We start from the raw sequence: 16417 nt of genomic DNA, 5'->3' as shown, positions 1-16417 counted from the left end.
GGGGAGGGGAGCACGGAGCCCCAGGCCCGTGCAGAAGGCGGGCGGGGGGGGGGGGGGGTGCCGCACAGAAAGCACGCACGTGGGGAAGCCGCACCTGTGCGGGACCGGCCAGCCTGGCACTGAGCCCATACCTGCTGTCCCCGCAGCCCCCTGGGGGGGAGGGGGGTGTCACCCAGCGATGTGCTGAAACCACGGTCAGCAAGGACATTGTCTACCGAGTCCCAAGTTAAGGACCCTCCCAGGGAGGCCGGGAGACGTCACACAGGTGGGCAGTCCCTCTGGGGCGGGGGGGGGGGGGGGGTGTCACAAGGACACAGGCTGTTTGCTGCGGGGTGGTCTAAGCGTGCGAAGATGTGGTCGCAAGTGATTACGACGTGTCCACGAATACGGGATTGGCCACGTGGCCACACGCCACCCACACTCACGTGGGGAGGGAGGCCCCGAGCCCCGAACAGGGCACGGCAGGAGCCCTGGCTCCCCACTGGGACCCGTGCACCCACGAATCCCCCCGGGTCACTAGGGGCCGAAGCATCTCCCCGCGGCACAGCGGAGGATCCGGGGGCCGCGGCCCGAGCCCGGGTCTTGCCTTGGGGCGGCCTTTCCGATCTCAAACCCAAGTGGCCAGAATCTGGCGGACGCCGTGAGGTGTGCTTCCCGGGCCCGTTTATCGGACGGGACATTTGGGGAAATGCTCCCAGCGCCACGTTCACGCCCGATAAAACTTCCTGCGGACAGAACGATCAGTGTTTCGCCCTCAGTCTCCCGACACCTAACGCGGGGACCCCACCACGTTCTCGTCCTCGTCCCAGCTCGCAGTGCCGTTTACAAAGTCTGAAACCCAAGGACGTTTGCAGAGAAGACCACGCGGTTACGGAAACGACGGGCAAAGCTAAACACGAGCGCCCACCCCCCAGGTAACAGCCTCACCGCTGCCCCTCTGACCCGCTGTGCGCGGCCCCAGAGCAGGCCCGCGTCTCCTCGTCCCGAAGGCCAGAACGTGGCCCGAGATGGCGTGGTCCTGGCCAGGCCGGGGGCAGGGGGACCGGTGGTGGGCAGGGACGGGTACGGCCCCTGGGGGCGGGGGGCGGGGGTGAGCCACGCAGAAGCACTGTGCTTCTCACGCAGCCAGCCACATGTGGCCCCACGCCAACGGGCCGGTGGGGGTGCCTCACACGTCCCCGGGTCAGAGGCGAGAAACACCGAGCGTGTCTGCTACGTCACTGGTAACGCCCGTACCCGGGACATCGGTGGCTTCACCAGTCTCCTGCCTAAACTTCATCTTCCTACGTGCGGGGCTCTTCCCGGCAAGGGCGCGGCATCTGTCAGGAGTTTCTTACGCTGTTTTTAGGTCAGAGCGTACTCGGTCTGTTGCCCAGAGTCCTTTCTCGGAACCCATCACGTTGAAGGTGACGGCAATGTCTTAGCGCACACGTGTCCCTGGTGCACCCTCGGCCCAAGTGTCTGCTAAGTATGACCATCAGTGGCCTACGCCATACGCTTAAAGACATCCCTGCAGGGCAGCGGTGACACAGCAGGGAAATTCACCAGGCACGGGGACTCTGTCCTGAGACCTGACCTTGTGGGCCTCCCCGGGGCTAGTAACGCACAGCAGGAGCCACAGACGTCAGACACGAGGACGGGAAAAGCCTGGTTCTGGGCGACCGGTAAACGATCCAACCGGAGGCACGCCCAGAGGGGCGGGGGCCACAAGGGGCAGCTGGGGGGCTGTGACCTGGGCCGCACGGCGTGTGCGGAAACGGTCAGCGCGCAGGTCTGTTCACGCTGGTAAGCGCAGGAGGAACAGGAAGCAGATTTCCTCCCCAGGTTCGACTTCTTTTACGGCCACGGCCTCTACCACCTCAAGCATCAGCGGCCGCCGTGCAGGGAGAACAGCGTTCTGGGCGTTTCTCTCCCGCACTCTGCATCGCTGGGGAGCAGACGGGGCCACGAGGAGCCAGCAGACCCTATGTCCTGAGCTCAACGTCGCTTCAGAGCCCCACACTTCCCACGTGTCTCCAAGTCCGTCCCAGCCGGAAATCCCACGGCTGTCACCCGTCACGGTTAGAGCGGTGTGACCGGAGCCACCGCGAGGCACGGGAAACAGGACGCACGTTACCTCCGAGAGCTTGATGCACATGTTCTCCTGCCAGCCTTCTTCCGGGGGAGACTCTGGAAGGAACACCCAGTCTGCCCCGCAGGCCAGGGCGCTCACCAGGGCTAGGTACCTATTTGGAAAGAGCGGTGGCTTCGTAAGGCAACTGCGGGCTCCCGCGTGGACCGGCCAAGGGGCCAGGCTGAGGGTCCTCGCCACGCAGACGGCACCCGCACATACGTACCCGCAGTGTCTCCCCATGACCTCAAGCACAAAGGTCCTCTGGTGGCTGCAAAAGACACAGAGGAAACATCGACTTACCACCCCTGGGAACAGCATGAAAAGCACAAAGAGAGGCACTGCGACAGCCAAGTTAGAAGCAAAGCCTGCTTCGTGCCGATGGCAGTGCCTAAGTTCAGAGAGCGCCCACTTTCTACAAAATGCTACACCGCAGCCCAGAACGCACACCAGGGGACCTCCCGGGGTCGGGACTGAGGTCCACACTGCAGCCCAGAACACCCACCAGGGGACCTCCCGGGGTCGGGACTGAGGTCCACACCGCAGCACAGAATGCCCACCAGGGGACCTCCCAGGGTTGGGACTGAGGTCTACACCGCAGCACAGAACGCCCACCAGGGTCGGGACTGAGGTCCACACCGCAGCACAGAATGCCCACCAGGGTCGGGACTGAGGTCCACACCGCAGCACAGAACGCCCACCAGGGGACCTCCCAGGGTTGGGACTGAGGTCTACACGGCAGCACAGAACGCCCACCAGGGTTGGGACTGAGGTCCACACCGCAGCACAGAACACCCATCTGGGGACCTCCTGGGGTCGGGACTGAGGTCCACACCGCAGCACAGAACGCCCACCAGGGGACCTCCCGGGGTCGGGACTGAGGTCTACACCGCAGCACAGAACGCCCACCAGGGTCGGGACTGAGGTCCACACCGCAGCCCAGAACGCCCATCTGGGGACCTCCCGGGTCGGGACTGAGGTCCACACCGTAGCACAAAACGCCCACCAGGGGACCTCCTGGGGTCGGGACTGAGGTCCACACCGCAGTCCAGAACACCCACCAGGGGACCTCCCGGGGTCGGGACTGAGGTCCACACCGCAGCCCAGAACGCCCATCTGGGGACCTCCCGGGGTTGGGACTGAGGTCCACACCGCAGCAAAGGACGCCCACCAGGGGACCTCCCGGGGTTGGGACTGAGGTCCACACCGCAGCCCAGAACGCCCATCTGGGGACCTCCCGGGTCGGGACTGAGGTCCACACCGCAGCACAGAACGCCCACCAGGGGACCTCCCGGGGTCGGGACTGAGGTCTACACCGCAGCACAGAACGCCCACCAGGGTCGGGACTGAGGTCCACACCGCAGCACAGAATGCCCACCAGGGGACCTCCCAGGGTTGGGACTGAGGTCTACACCGCAGCACAGAACGCCCACCAGGGTCGGGACTGAGGTCCACACCGCAGCACAGAATGCCCACCAGGGTCGGGACTAAGGTCCACACCGCAGCACAGAACGCCCACCAGGGGACCTCCCAGGGTTGGGACTGAGGTCTACACGGCAGCACAGAACGCCCACCAGGGTTGGGACTGAGGTCCACACCGCAGCCCAGAACACCCATCTGGGGACCTCCTGGGGTCGGGACTGAGGTCCACACCGCAGCACAGAACGCCCACCAGGGGACCTCCCGGGGTCGGGACTGAGGTCTACACCGCAGCACAGAACGCCCACCAGGGTCGGGACTGAGGTCCACACCGCAGCACAGAATGCCCACCAGGGGACCTCCCAGGGTTGGGACTGAGGTCTACACCGCAGCACAGAACGCCCACCAGGGTCGGGACTGAGGTCCACACCGCAGCACAGAATGCCCACCAGGGTCGGGACTGAGGTCCACACCGCAGCACAGAACGCCCACCAGGGGACCTCCCAGGGTTGGGACTGAGGTCTACACGGCAGCACAGAACGCCCACCAGGGTTGGGACTGAGGTCCACACCGCAGCACAGAACACCCATCTGGGGACCTCCTGGGGTCGGGACTGAGGTCCACACCACAGCACAGAACGCCCACCAGGGGACCTCCCGGGGTTGGGACTGAGGTCTACACCGCAGCACAGAACGCCCACCAGGGTTGGGACTGAGGTCCACACCGCAGCACAGAACACCCATCTGGGGACCTCCTGGGGTCGGGACTGAGGTCCACACCACAGCACAGAACGCCCACCAGGGGACCTCCCGGGGCTGGCAGGGACATGTGCACCGCGGCCCGTCCCAGCCGAGCGCCCGCTCCCCAGCTCACCTCTGGGCGGTGGTCATGATGGCGTCCACGACCTCGATAATCCTGTGCAAGGCGGAGTCAGTGCCGATGGTCATGTCAGTGCCGCAGAAGTCGTTGTCGATGGAGCCAACCATGCCCACGACGTTGAGGTAGGCGTGCTTCTGCACCTCCTCCCTGTCGATGTCGCCTGCGTGGGACACAGACCGCAGGCCCTGAACACGGGCCACCACTGACCCCACAGGCACACGGCCAGCGAGAAGCAGGGCGTCCCGGGGAGACAAAGCCGCCACTCCGCCCCGGTTTCCCACATGTCGTTGTGTTTTCTGAACAAGCTCAGTCTGCGCGCTGAGGGCACGGCAGCCAGCCTGCGGCCGGGAGATGTCACCAGCCGGGCACAGGGGCTCAGCGCAGAAAGGGAAGGGGGAGCACGCTGCGTCCGGCTTTAGTAAAACCCGACCTCTCTCCGTCGGCGGCCTCGGGCAGGCGTCCCTCCGTGTGAGGGGGTGTCACTCGCAGAGACCCGGGAGCTTAGGGACGCTGCGCGGGCTCCCGCGGATTTCTCATCGACGTGGGGGGCGGTGGTGGGGACCCGCTTCCGGGTCTCGGGAGAGAGCTGCCGAGGGGGGCGCGGGCAGGGACTCGGCGGTGACCCCCCTGTGCCGCCAGAGCCTGCTGTGGGCCCGAGTGCAGCGGGCGGCAGGTGCCGCGGGACCTGACGGCCGCCCTCCCATCCATGGACAGACGGCACAGACTTGGGGCCCCTGCTCCTGCCAGCTTCCCACCCGCCAGAAGGGGCTGTCCCTTGAGGCCATGAGCTGCCGCGGGCCGTGTCGGATGCCAAGCCTCACCTCCGCATCAGCACCCTTCCAAGGTACGGGCCGCGGAACACAGAAGGTCCTCCGCTACAAGTCACCTCAAGTCTCGCAACAAGGCAGACACCGGGGGGCCCCCGGCAGAGCCGGACGCACGGGGTGGTGGACACCCGCACCCTCACCTCCAAACGCCCCGCGACAGTCAGCCGGGCGGACGCCTGAGTTCAGAGCGCTCCGACGGGAACGGCAAATGAACGGAGGGAACAGAAAACCCCCCGGGGGACAGGCGGGCGCACAGACGTACCATTTTCGGCCAGCTCTTTGAGCAGCCCGCTCCACTCCTTCCGGAAGATGTTGGCCCCGGTGAGACTTCCGTCCCCGCCGATCACACACAGGTTGGTGATGCCCCGCTGAACCAGGTTCCCAGCGGCTTTCAGCCGACCCTCCCGGGTGCGGAAGGCCTTGCAGCGAGCACTGCCTATGATGGTGCCTCCCTGGAAAGAAACCAGACCACGTGTCCGTGCCTTCTCCCCGCAGGAGCTGACACGGGGCGTTACCAGCGCGTCAGTGAACACGCAGAGAACGCAGGAGCCCGCAAGATAACCCAGTCGTCCCCAGGCCGGGCTGAAGCAGGACGGCGGGGCGGCCACGCCCCCCACCCACCGAGCCTCCCACGGGCGGGCGCGGGCCAGCAGCTGTGACCGGAGAATGGGCACGGCCAGCCGCCCGGGCACCAAGGCCCCCGTTCTCCTGGAGCTCCCCATGCGGGCAGAATAGAAACCTGTGAGCCAAAGACATTTGTGTCTTAACATCTCCCCCCGCTCCCCCCGCCCTTTTTTAAAGGCTAAGTTGTAAGAAAACTTCAGTTGGATCACCCACATTTCCAGGAGAGACAAGTCAGGGCTTTTCACACTTGGTCTCTCAAAACTGAAAGACCCCTAGTCACGAGTTAAAAGAAAGCAGGGGCGCCTGGGGGGGTTCAGTCTGTGAAGCGTCCGACTTTGGCTCAGGTCATGATCTCATGGTTCGTGAGTTCGAGCCCCGCGTCGGGTTCTGTGCTGACAGCTCGGAGCCTGGAGCCTGCCTTGGATTCTGTGCCTCCCTCTCTCTCTCTGCCCCTCCCCCGCTCACGGTCTGTCTCTGTCTCTCAAAAATAAACATTAAAAAAAAATTAAAGAAGTAAAAAATAAATAAAAGAAAGCAGGATTTCTTTACATACATCGTGAATTCACTTATAACACCTCCATTTGCACACAGTCCTTCACGTACAGGCTCAGTTCATAAGGCACAGTGCTCTGCACCCCAAGGAGCCCGTGCGACTGACGGGAAGTATGGCGGAGACAGCGGCACGGTGTGGCCCAGCAAAGGCGAGCCGGGGCGGAAGGTGCTGGGCAAGGACAAAGAGGGACTGGTCACTCTGATGTGACCGAGAGCGACTCGAGGGTCCTGGGATTGCTGACAACTGGAGGTCAAGCGGGCACAGCCCATAAACACCGAGGGGCTCGCGGGGCCTCAGGAGCTAAGGCACAACTGAGGATCGCCAACGAGTCGCCCTCCGCGCCCCGCACAGCCCCGCCTGGGTTCCTATCTCCCTGGGCGGTCGCGGCACCAGACCGGAAATGGTCCTGTCACACGTGGGTTTGCTGCCTGGAATTCAGAAGACGCGTCCTCATTTTTTGCAAATAGCGTTCTAAGTGCTGACGGCTGTAAAAGTCCCTCCGGCCTGTTTCCGGGGAGGGCAGAGGATAGGACCTACGAGTGTGTAACCAGCCGTACAACGTACACCCGGCGATCCTCTCCCCACCGGGGGCCACGGAGATGTAACGCACCTAGAGCATGATGTAAGTTGGGGCGCACAACGTGCTGATTTGATACATGCACGTGTTGCGAAGGGATCGCCACGAGAAGGCTCACTGACCTGCTTATCCGTTCACGTTCGCTTTCTTTTGTGGTGAGAGCGTTTAATATCTACTCTTGGCAACTTTCAGTATCATATCATACAGCGTTGTTAAGAGTTTTTAAGGCCTAGGACACGGTGATTCAACACACATCTACACCGTGAAATGATCGCCATAACCAAGTTCATTAACACCTCCATCACCTCCGTAACCTCTGTGCGTGCGCGTGTGTGTTGAGGACGAAGATTTACTCCCTTAGCAACTCTCGAGTGTACAAAACAGAATTATTAAGCACAGCCACCATGCTGTACGTTAGGTCTGGAGGTTACTCACCCCCAACCTGGGAGTCTGTGCCCTTGGACCAGCGACTCCCCGTTTCCCCCACCCCCAGCCCTGGGCGGCCACTGCTCTGCTCTGTTTCTGCGGGTTCAGCTTTTCTAGATCTCACCTGCACGTGAGACCATACGGACGTTGTCTGGGTCTGACTCATCCCCCCTCAGCACAACACCCCGAGGTCCGCCCGTGCTGTCCCGAGTTGCGGGATTTCCTTCCTTCCTTACGGTGAATACGTTCCGCTCACAGTCAGACACCATCTACTCCGTCCGTCCTTCTGTCGCACGAGCACCTTCAGCGAGAGTCTATCAGTCTGGTTTCTTTCTACTGAAAAACGCTCAACATGAGCGACACGTTAACTGGTGTGGAACCACCAGTAAAGACCTGTGTTGTGAAATCCATTCTTTCCCTGCCATCCATTTTCCACCGGTTCGGGCCTTCACGGAGCTACCGTGTTTGGGGAATTCATCAGGCACAAGACATCCGGGCAGGCTCCTTTTACGTTCTGGGTCGGCACCTGTCTTGCCTACAGCAGCACGGTCCCACGGCTGTGCACAGCCAAAGCCAGCAGCCACATCTGGCTCAGCCCGGCACAGGGAGCTGTGTTCCCACTGAATCCCGCAGCCCTCGGAGGCCGCCAGCGGGAATCGTTCCCGGGCCCGGTGACTCTCGAAAAGCCAGCAGGCACCAACAAGCTGAAGCTGCCTCAACATTAATCCGGCCTTAAAAAACCAGGAACAGGGGCGCCTGGGTGGCTCAGTCGGTTGAGTGGCCGACTTCGGCTCAGGTCATGATCTCGCGGTCCGTGAGTTCGAGCCCCGCGTCAGGCTCTGTGCTGACCGCTCAGAGCCTGGAGCCTGTTTCGGATTCTGTGTCTCCCTCTCTCTGACCCTCCCCTGTTCATGCTCTGTCTCTCCCTGTCTCAAAAATAAATAAAATGTTAAAAAAAAAAATTAAAAAAAAAAACAAACCAGAAACAAACCCGAAATCCACGAGAAGGTCCACAAGTGAACCCCTGCTGTCACGCGTGACTCTCCAGTGCAAGAATAATCCTCTGCTGGCACGATGCAAAGCGTGTTAAAAAGTTCAATTAAGCCACCGATTGAGGATGTGTCCCTACCACAGAAGTGGACCAGGATGGTAATGCCAGCCGGCACGTTAACGCGCCTCCGGCATCACCGGAGCCGAAGGACCAAAGCTTTCCCACTACAAGAGTGACCTACTTTGGAGACACAGGGAGCATGGGAAGTGAGCACATACCACTTGCAGAATGCTGGAGACGCTTTCCCAGTTGGCTTCCACGATGTTACTGCCGCCATCAACCATGCCTTGGTAACCCTGCGGAAAGAGGGTGGACATCCTCGTAAAAAAAAAAAAAAACAACACTGGGTTCAACTCTACTGAGACAGCAGATCCACCTGTACATCCTGTGAAAAAGTAAGGCGAGGAGTGAGGAAGGACTCTGAGCCCCTAGGACCCGGGCGGCTCCGAGCAGGGCACCACCCGTGCTGCTTCTAGGCGGCAAATGTGCACAAAAGCTTCCTCAGTCTAACCCCCAACAAATGGGAACTTCTTGCCAGACTCGTCCGGGGCCCTACGGGGACTAAGCCAGTTTGCCTGTCACCTGACAGCTCCATGCAGGCTAAAAGGGGAGATACTTCCCCTAACACTGATCGTAACGTGACAAACTCACGTGCAAACAGTGATGTCAATCGCTGCGCGTGCAAGAAAGCATTCCTGTCTGGGCCTCGGTTTCCCCGGGCCGCTATCCATGCCGCTCTCGACACACACACCGTCCCGTGTTCGGCTTCCGAAAAGCACGGCTGAGGATCACCGCAGCCATCGGTCCGCCTCACCCTGTGCTTAGCTGCATCTGACTCGCCGGAGGGGGCGGTGAGCCAGCGGGGGTCAAGGCGCCCGAGGACCAGGACCTTCCGGCTCTAAGGGCATCTCGCTTTTCCCCGAAGACCGCACAAGATCGAGGAAGACAGACACACCCGTTTACATCTTTCCGCCCAGACTCTCTCCCCAGGACACTTAACCTTAAAAAGGAACAGGCACTAAGCACTTTGAAAGTTGATCATAATAGATGGTTATGGTGGATTCGTATCTCCTACCTTCGTGGAGGTCAAGAGGAAGGAAAAAAATAAGGATTTTTTCAAAATGAAATGGCCCACCGAGTAGGGACCGTGTGTGAAAGTTAATCAACAGGGCAGGAGCCTTTACGGGCAATCACTGCGTGAACCTGTGCTTATGAGTACAGATTCCCGTCAAAAATATGTTCCCGTATGATGTAACGTACGGTGTTAATACACTGTATCGTAATAATATATGATAGACGTTAACATATTATATCGTATACCATGGCATACGATACATTACTGTTATCTTTACATCCTGAAACATCGTATTATAGAACTTATTATTTCTGTGTTACACAGCGAGAATACATTCATGATGTATGTCTATAAATTATACAGAATGAACCTGCCTTCAACCTCTCTCTGTTCTATTTCACTCCAGACCACCTCTCTCTTTCCTGTTTGTCACACACATAACACCAGGCTATCAACACACACCTGTGTCTGTGTATATATTTTTATAGGCTATATAGATACACATTGTACGTAACACGTAATATGTTGTGTACAATATACAAGCATATATATTTACAAAATAGCGATATAACTACAATCATAAATACAGCAAATACATACTTTATATGTCACACAGAACATACGTTGTATATAACCTATTACAGTCACATAGTGTTTTACACCACATAGTATACGAACATCTAAATACACATACACCCATGCATGTGTCACAGTCTGGTGTTCTGTGTGACAAACAGCAGAGGGACAAATGGAATGGACTAAAGTGGGGCAGAGGAGCCGTGAGCAGATTCACCTTGGAGCTGGCGGGCCTCCCCCACGCCTCCTGTACTGAGGACGTGACCCCCGGGCTCAGGCTCCCCACAGCCCCCCAGAATAGGCCGTCTTCATGGGGCAGCGACAAAGCCTACCGGGTGTGCGTTTGTAGCCCTGTCCATATAACGTATGGGGCCGCCGAGGATGTCTGTGGAGGGTGACGTGGGCCAGGCCCGGCCCCCGGAAGGGGGGCTCCTGAGAGGTGTGAGTTGTGCTGTGCCAGCTGTGAGTCACCAGCCACACACGCTGCCCCGGGACCAATGCAAAGGCAGGCCCTCCCTGCTTCTAAGGGACTCCCAGGGACAGTGAGCAGCGTGTTGCAAACAGGTAGAGAGACGGGCAGCTAGACGGTAGACAGACAGACGACAGACAGAGAGCAGGGAGCGGACGCAGAGGGAGGGAGTCCCCGGCCTCAGGACTGCCTGTCACCGAGCCCTGCCAACTAACTCCCCAGTTTCTGCTAAGAACTACCCCACCCCCCACCCCCCGTCACCCTGCACGCACCACACGCCATGCCATTCCTCAGATACGGGAACAGCACTCAACGTCCGTGGCGGTGCCGGCTTTCCGAGCTCCGTTCTCTGAAGCCTGGGATGCAGGGACACAGCACGTGTCACAGGACACAGGCCTGCGCTGAACTGGACCCAGGGCACAGCACAATGCTTCAGCCCCAAACCCGCGCGGGCCTGACGACGAGAGAAAACATCTTCAACGAGGCCAGAATGGCAGGTGTACACCAGGGCCGTCCCGCGCACGGCAGGGTGACATGCGCTAACCCCTCGGGAACACCCAGAAAGCCAACACCCCGCTCCCCCGCTCCGACGGCCGCCAGAGTCATGCCGGCACCCTCCGTCCTGAGGTCACCAAGGACACCCAGGGGAAGGGGCCGCCCCGGGCGCCCCGGTGCCGGCGAGGACGCGGAGGCCGGGGCAGTGTCCCCAGCTTGTCGAGGGCTGTCTCCGCTGCACCTGGCTGGCGGCACGGACCCCTGGACAGTTCGGGCAACTCGTGTGCCCCGCACGGCGCCTCTGTGGGGAATGCAAAAGTTCCCTCTGCCTGTATTGTCACCGCTCAGCCTTAAACACTGACTCAACAAAAACATTTCCGAATCCCTTTGCTCCTGGAGTAGGAACGTGGGAAATCCTCCTAGAAAACACGACACACATTTGGAAAGGCAGAATATCCTCCCAAGACGGTTTATTTCGCGCGGCACGGCTGTCTATGGGAAAGGAAGCACCCGTGGGCTGGGCCGGAGGAAGTGACTGGCAGGGGTGGGGGGCTCGGGCACATCTGACCGCAGTTTTAAGCCGTCCTTCACTTCCCAGGAAGACGTGACTAAACCAAGAAGGCCGGTTTTACACAAACGTACCATAGTTTACAAGCTCGGACGAGCTATTTTCTACTGAAGCCTCTTTGGAGGTTTGAATGCCTATTCCAATACAGCCAAGAGCCCAAAATATGTTCTGCCATCCTCTTTGGAGTCTGACTTCAGAGCGAGTTCCATGACTCACACGGGAGTAAAGGCACGCAAAAGCTGGAACAACCGCGCTGAGTTTTTACCCCAGACTAACGCTCCCCGCCTGGCTGGCCCTCGTTTGCACGGTGTTGAGCCCGAGAGAGACCCTTCGCGGCTGCACCAAGTGTGACGACCTGTGGAGGCTTCAAGCGACACCTCTTGGTGACGTCTCCAAACGTGGCCCAGACTCTGAAGTCAGTTTGACCCCCTTGGAACCGTCCTGAGCAATGTCCAGGGAGGCCTGGGGGCTCAGTCTGTCCCCAGGACCCCGTGCTGCCTTCAGAGGTCACTCTGACCTGCATTTTTAGGCACCTGTTAAATCGGCTCTGACAAGAGTCGGAACCAGTCCACGGTGGGTGGCTTCCTCTCACAAGAGACCTCATACTGCGTAATTTCTTTTAAATAAAGGCCCAGAAGGAAACGGGAGTCCCGTGCTATGGGAAGGACGCTTTGTGATTTAGAAGGCTCGTGTTGGAGGCGTCCACCCTTCTCCGCAGCCGGACGATCCTCCTTCCGGATCCCGTTTCTGGCATTTCTCGCCCAGCATCTCGCCGTCTGAGTGGCACACTTCCAGCTACCAGCGGAAACACGGTAGCCAAGATCGCGACCGCGAAGCGTTTTCTAGATGTGACCACCGACACCAGAGACCTCTCCCGGGCTTCTGCCGCTTTGCGTAGATACGTGTTTTGGTTTCCCGCTTTAGTCCTTGACAAACGAGAGCACGTCACCGACAGGACTTCACGGCAAGCACACACGAGGTGATCTCTCGACCGCTGGAGGCTTTGGAGTCAGGAGATGCCATCCTGCTAAACCGGGTGGGCGTGAGACAGCGGCGGGCACGGGTCCTCCACGGTGGTGCCTTCGAAGTCCAGGAACGTCGGCTGTTTTGCTACAGGAGATTCTGGGCGGACCCCCCGGTGACACAGCCGGTCCTCCCAGACCCAGCGCCCAGTTCACCGCCCCCCCCCCGCCCCAACCCCAGGGCTCTTTGGGGCCTGGATGCCCCAGCCTAGCGGGCCTGAGAGCGCTCAGGGCGCCAGGACCTCGGGGACGATGCCCCAGAGCCGCCTCCGCACGTGTCCCGCCGAGCTGCAGTCAGACTCTCGAACTCTAAAATTGGTTAGAACAGGACGGGCCCCAGCGGAGCCCCGCACGGTGTGCCTGTGGAGACCGGCCGGTCCACCAGCGTGCTGCGTTAGCCCCCTGGCGTTATCGGATGTCTCCACACCGAAGCGGGTAACACAGAGTCCCAGGCCGGTCACAAAACCCACGGCCACAGCGGGTCACGGCAAATCAGCATGACACGGCCCCGCGGTGATAACGCAGGGCGGGGCAAAGGCCCGGAAGGAGATTATATTTCCGAGATTAAAACACTAAACTGGGAACCAGGGCAAGGTCGTGTCAAGCAGGACCAGCGTGTAGACGGTCCGAGGACAGGTCACGGAGCGGGCCCTCAGCGGGAGAGACGCTCAGCCCTATGCCCGTTACCTCTGTCATCCGGCTGCGTGCGGCCACAGGACCTTTGTGAACCCAGTAACCATGCGGACAGGCCTGCTGGAGCCGGGCAGCCGACCCCGCAAGTCAGCTGCAAGGGACACACACTTGACTGCTCGTTCGGGCCATCCTACTACTGTTTTTAGACAGATGCTTTGTGGGTTAGTAGTTCTGACTCTAAGGAAGTTAAAATGTAGAAACAGTTAAGTGTCAAACCTGTAGGAGAAGAGAGTGTGATTCTGGTCACCTGGCCTTCCCAGCACTCGGGGTGGAGAGTGGGGGGAGGCAGAGGCAGGGGTGGGGCAGGTCCGAGCAGGCCAGCACGTCCCCCCAGAAGTCACCCTGGGCATCCTGGCCTGCTCGCCCCCTGTCAGGAGCACGGGGGGCACCCACGTCCCACCACACCCGGACGCCCCACGCCCAGCAGAGGAGGGCGGGTCAGGAGGGGACCGCTGCTGTCCCACCCGGCCTGGCTGGAAAGTGGGGGGTTGGGTGGTCACTGTCTTTCTGCCCCGAGCATGACATTTCTTGCTTAAAGACGGTGAACGCAGGCAGCCCGTCAGAAGTCACGTGCCCCGTGGCAAACGGGGTTTCTGTTCGGAAGGGGAAAATGACACCACTCTGTGAACAGACACATTAAAGCTGGTTTATCAGGGTATTAAGTCAGCTCTGACGAGCAGGGTCTCCGCCTGCAGCCCAAGCCGGCCAGGCCAGGGTCACGACTCTGACCTGGCCGAGGCCCCTCTCTCCAGGAAGTCTGACTACCGCGTCGACATCTTTTAACAAGAAGGTTGGCTGCTGAATGTGCCGGGAATCATTCCTGCCTTTATTCAGGGTTCGGAAGACCAGAGACGGGCCTGTGGGTATTTCCAGGTCTGGGTGCCCGTGCCCAACTGGTAAGCGTTATCTCAGAGAGGAGAGACACCGGGCGCCTGGGGTGGGGGCTCAGTCCGCTGAGCGTCCACCTCTTGGTTTCGGCTCCGGTCATGATCCCAGGGTCGTGGGATCGAGCCCCGCGTCGGGCTGTGCGCTGAGCAAGGAGCCTGCCTGGGATTCTGTCTCCCTCTGCCCCTCCCCAGCTCCCCGCCTCTCTCCGTAAAATAAAAAAATAAACACACGAAAAAGAGGAAGGACTTTTAAGTGAGTCATGTTTAAAGAGCTATAATTTCTGTAAATCTGCAGAAAAACCTTCTGCTAATAGGATTTTGAGTCTGCAGATTATATGAGACAGAACTGGCCTCCTGTTTCTACCAACCAAAGACAGGAGGAACAGAGGACTTAACGGCCCTCCTCAACCCCGGGACCGCGTCCTGGGCACAGTCCTGTGAAACCATGTGACGTGCTCGTCATCGCCGTCCCCGAACAGCTAGAGACACCTGTAGGTCTCTAAGGAAAAACCCGAGCCCGAAAGGAAAAGGAGAAAAAGCGACAACTGACTCACCAGGTGGAAAGAACGGGTTAATCGGCCACCCGCCCCCTCCTCCCCAGACGGTGCCCAAGGGCTCAGCACAACAGCACGTGGTCCTGGCCCGGATTTACAGCAGTCCCGGCTGCAGCCAGACAGAACAATCCGGGTGCCAGACCTGGAGCAGGACTGCCAGCGTTTTCCCATCAATACACTTCCCACAAACTTTCTGCTGAGGGAAAAAAACCAAAAACCCTTCCTTTATGTAACACTAACCCGTTTAACTCTTTAGGCACGTGGGGAACCTCGAAAGCTCCAGTCAAGCTCCGGGGGGGTGGGGGCGGGGGCGATACACACCGACAGGCAGCTGGATAGACTGCTGAGTGAGGTTTTGGAGAAAGAAAACCAAACGTCTTGTAAATCTGAGCCCCAAGAGGTCTCGGACGGCCGTCCCCAACGGGGTGACTGTGCCCACCAGCACCACTGCCCACGTCTGGAGACACTTCTGTTACGACTGTGGGGAAGGGGGTGGTTCCGGCCGGTGCCCCCTGCCCGTCCCAGGGACGGTCACACTAGGTGGGCGGGTAAAGGATGAGCATTCTGCTGCCCAAATGAATTAGGAAAAAAACCCAGCAGATTTCAGAGTCGGTTGGATTTCAAAGACAGGGTCCTTTACGTGGTGACAAAGAGCTGATGGTACCTGAACGGATTCACTTCGATGACATGCTATCGGTTCCCAGTGCCAAGTCTGAGGGTGGGAGGCGACAGAGTTTTGAGTGAGCCCAGGACGGCCCCCCATGGGGACAGAAAGGACAGGCTGTTCCCTAGAATTCCTCTTTTGGGGGTGGGCGGGAGGGGTGTCACGAGAAGCAAGGCGTCTTCTCCAGACAGATGCCTTCGGTTCAAGGGAGCCCCTCTCCAGGCTGCCCCCGTTAGCTCCCCATCGCTGGGACTCACGGGCCAGCCGTTCCTGGGGCCGAGCCACAGACACTGCCCTCTGCTCTTGTCCCCGGCACCTTCTTCCCGAGGTGCCAGTCACCAGTAAAGCAGTTATTACACCACCCTGCACACAGACCCTCCCTGAAAGAAATGGGATCTGTTCAGACTCAGGACTCCGCGCTGCCCATCTGCGGGGAGGGGCGGGATGCCAGGCTCGCCCAGCCGACAGGACCCCCACCCACCCCACCCCTTCAGGGAGGGCACCAAGAATACGGCCCAAAAAGTGGTCGGGACGAAAGCGGGCAGCGGAGCCCATGATGGGGAGAAGAAGTCTGGTTCCCTGTGTCAAGACTCTTCCAGAGAAAACCCAAGATGCTCTTCTCCCAAGGAACCCACGTTCCTGGGGGCAGGCATAGCTGATGTGCCCCAAGGCGATTCCTGAACTGGGGACACCGTGAAGTCTGGTGGTAGAGATCTCAGCTGACTATCCCATCTCAATACCCCCAGGACACAGGGCCAGTGACAACAAACAAAACCACAACAGAACTCTTAAACCGGACAAGGATTAATGCTGACAGTTACTAGGCCGGATTCAACACCCAAAGGTTTGGCATGCACACGGCCACCAGGCCCACCCCACGCCCTCCGCCTGTTGACCTCGGCAGTGTGGACATTCGGGGCCAGATAACTAACTCCCTGTTGTGGCCGC

General features: G+C 59.7%; 1 protein-coding gene across 3 annotated transcripts in view; it reads right to left on the bottom strand.

The window, feature by feature from the left end:
• Positions 1-16417, bottom strand: part of LOC122223808 (phosphofructokinase, platelet) — a 54978-nt gene that overhangs the window by 23630 nt on the left and 14931 nt on the right. For all 3 annotated transcript variants that reach the window (XM_042944746.1, XM_042944745.1, XM_042944747.1), the window contains exons 3-7: positions 8685-8762; positions 5498-5687; positions 4403-4568; positions 2337-2381; positions 2117-2225 (exon numbers count right to left, since the gene is read on the bottom strand). In XM_042944746.1, the coding sequence (XP_042800680.1) occupies positions 2117-2225; positions 2337-2381; positions 4403-4568; positions 5498-5687; positions 8685-8762 (588 nt within the window). The remainder of the gene's footprint in view (positions 1-2116; positions 2226-2336; positions 2382-4402; positions 4569-5497; positions 5688-8684; positions 8763-16417) is intronic.

Source organism: Panthera leo, chromosome B4 (assembly GCF_018350215.1).
Source record: "Panthera leo isolate Ple1 chromosome B4, P.leo_Ple1_pat1.1, whole genome shotgun sequence".
NCBI classification, from domain to species: domain Eukaryota; kingdom Metazoa; phylum Chordata; class Mammalia; order Carnivora; family Felidae; genus Panthera; species Panthera leo.
The sequence above is the reverse complement of the archived record's forward strand: the minus strand, read 5'-3'. Positions and strand labels throughout refer to the sequence as shown.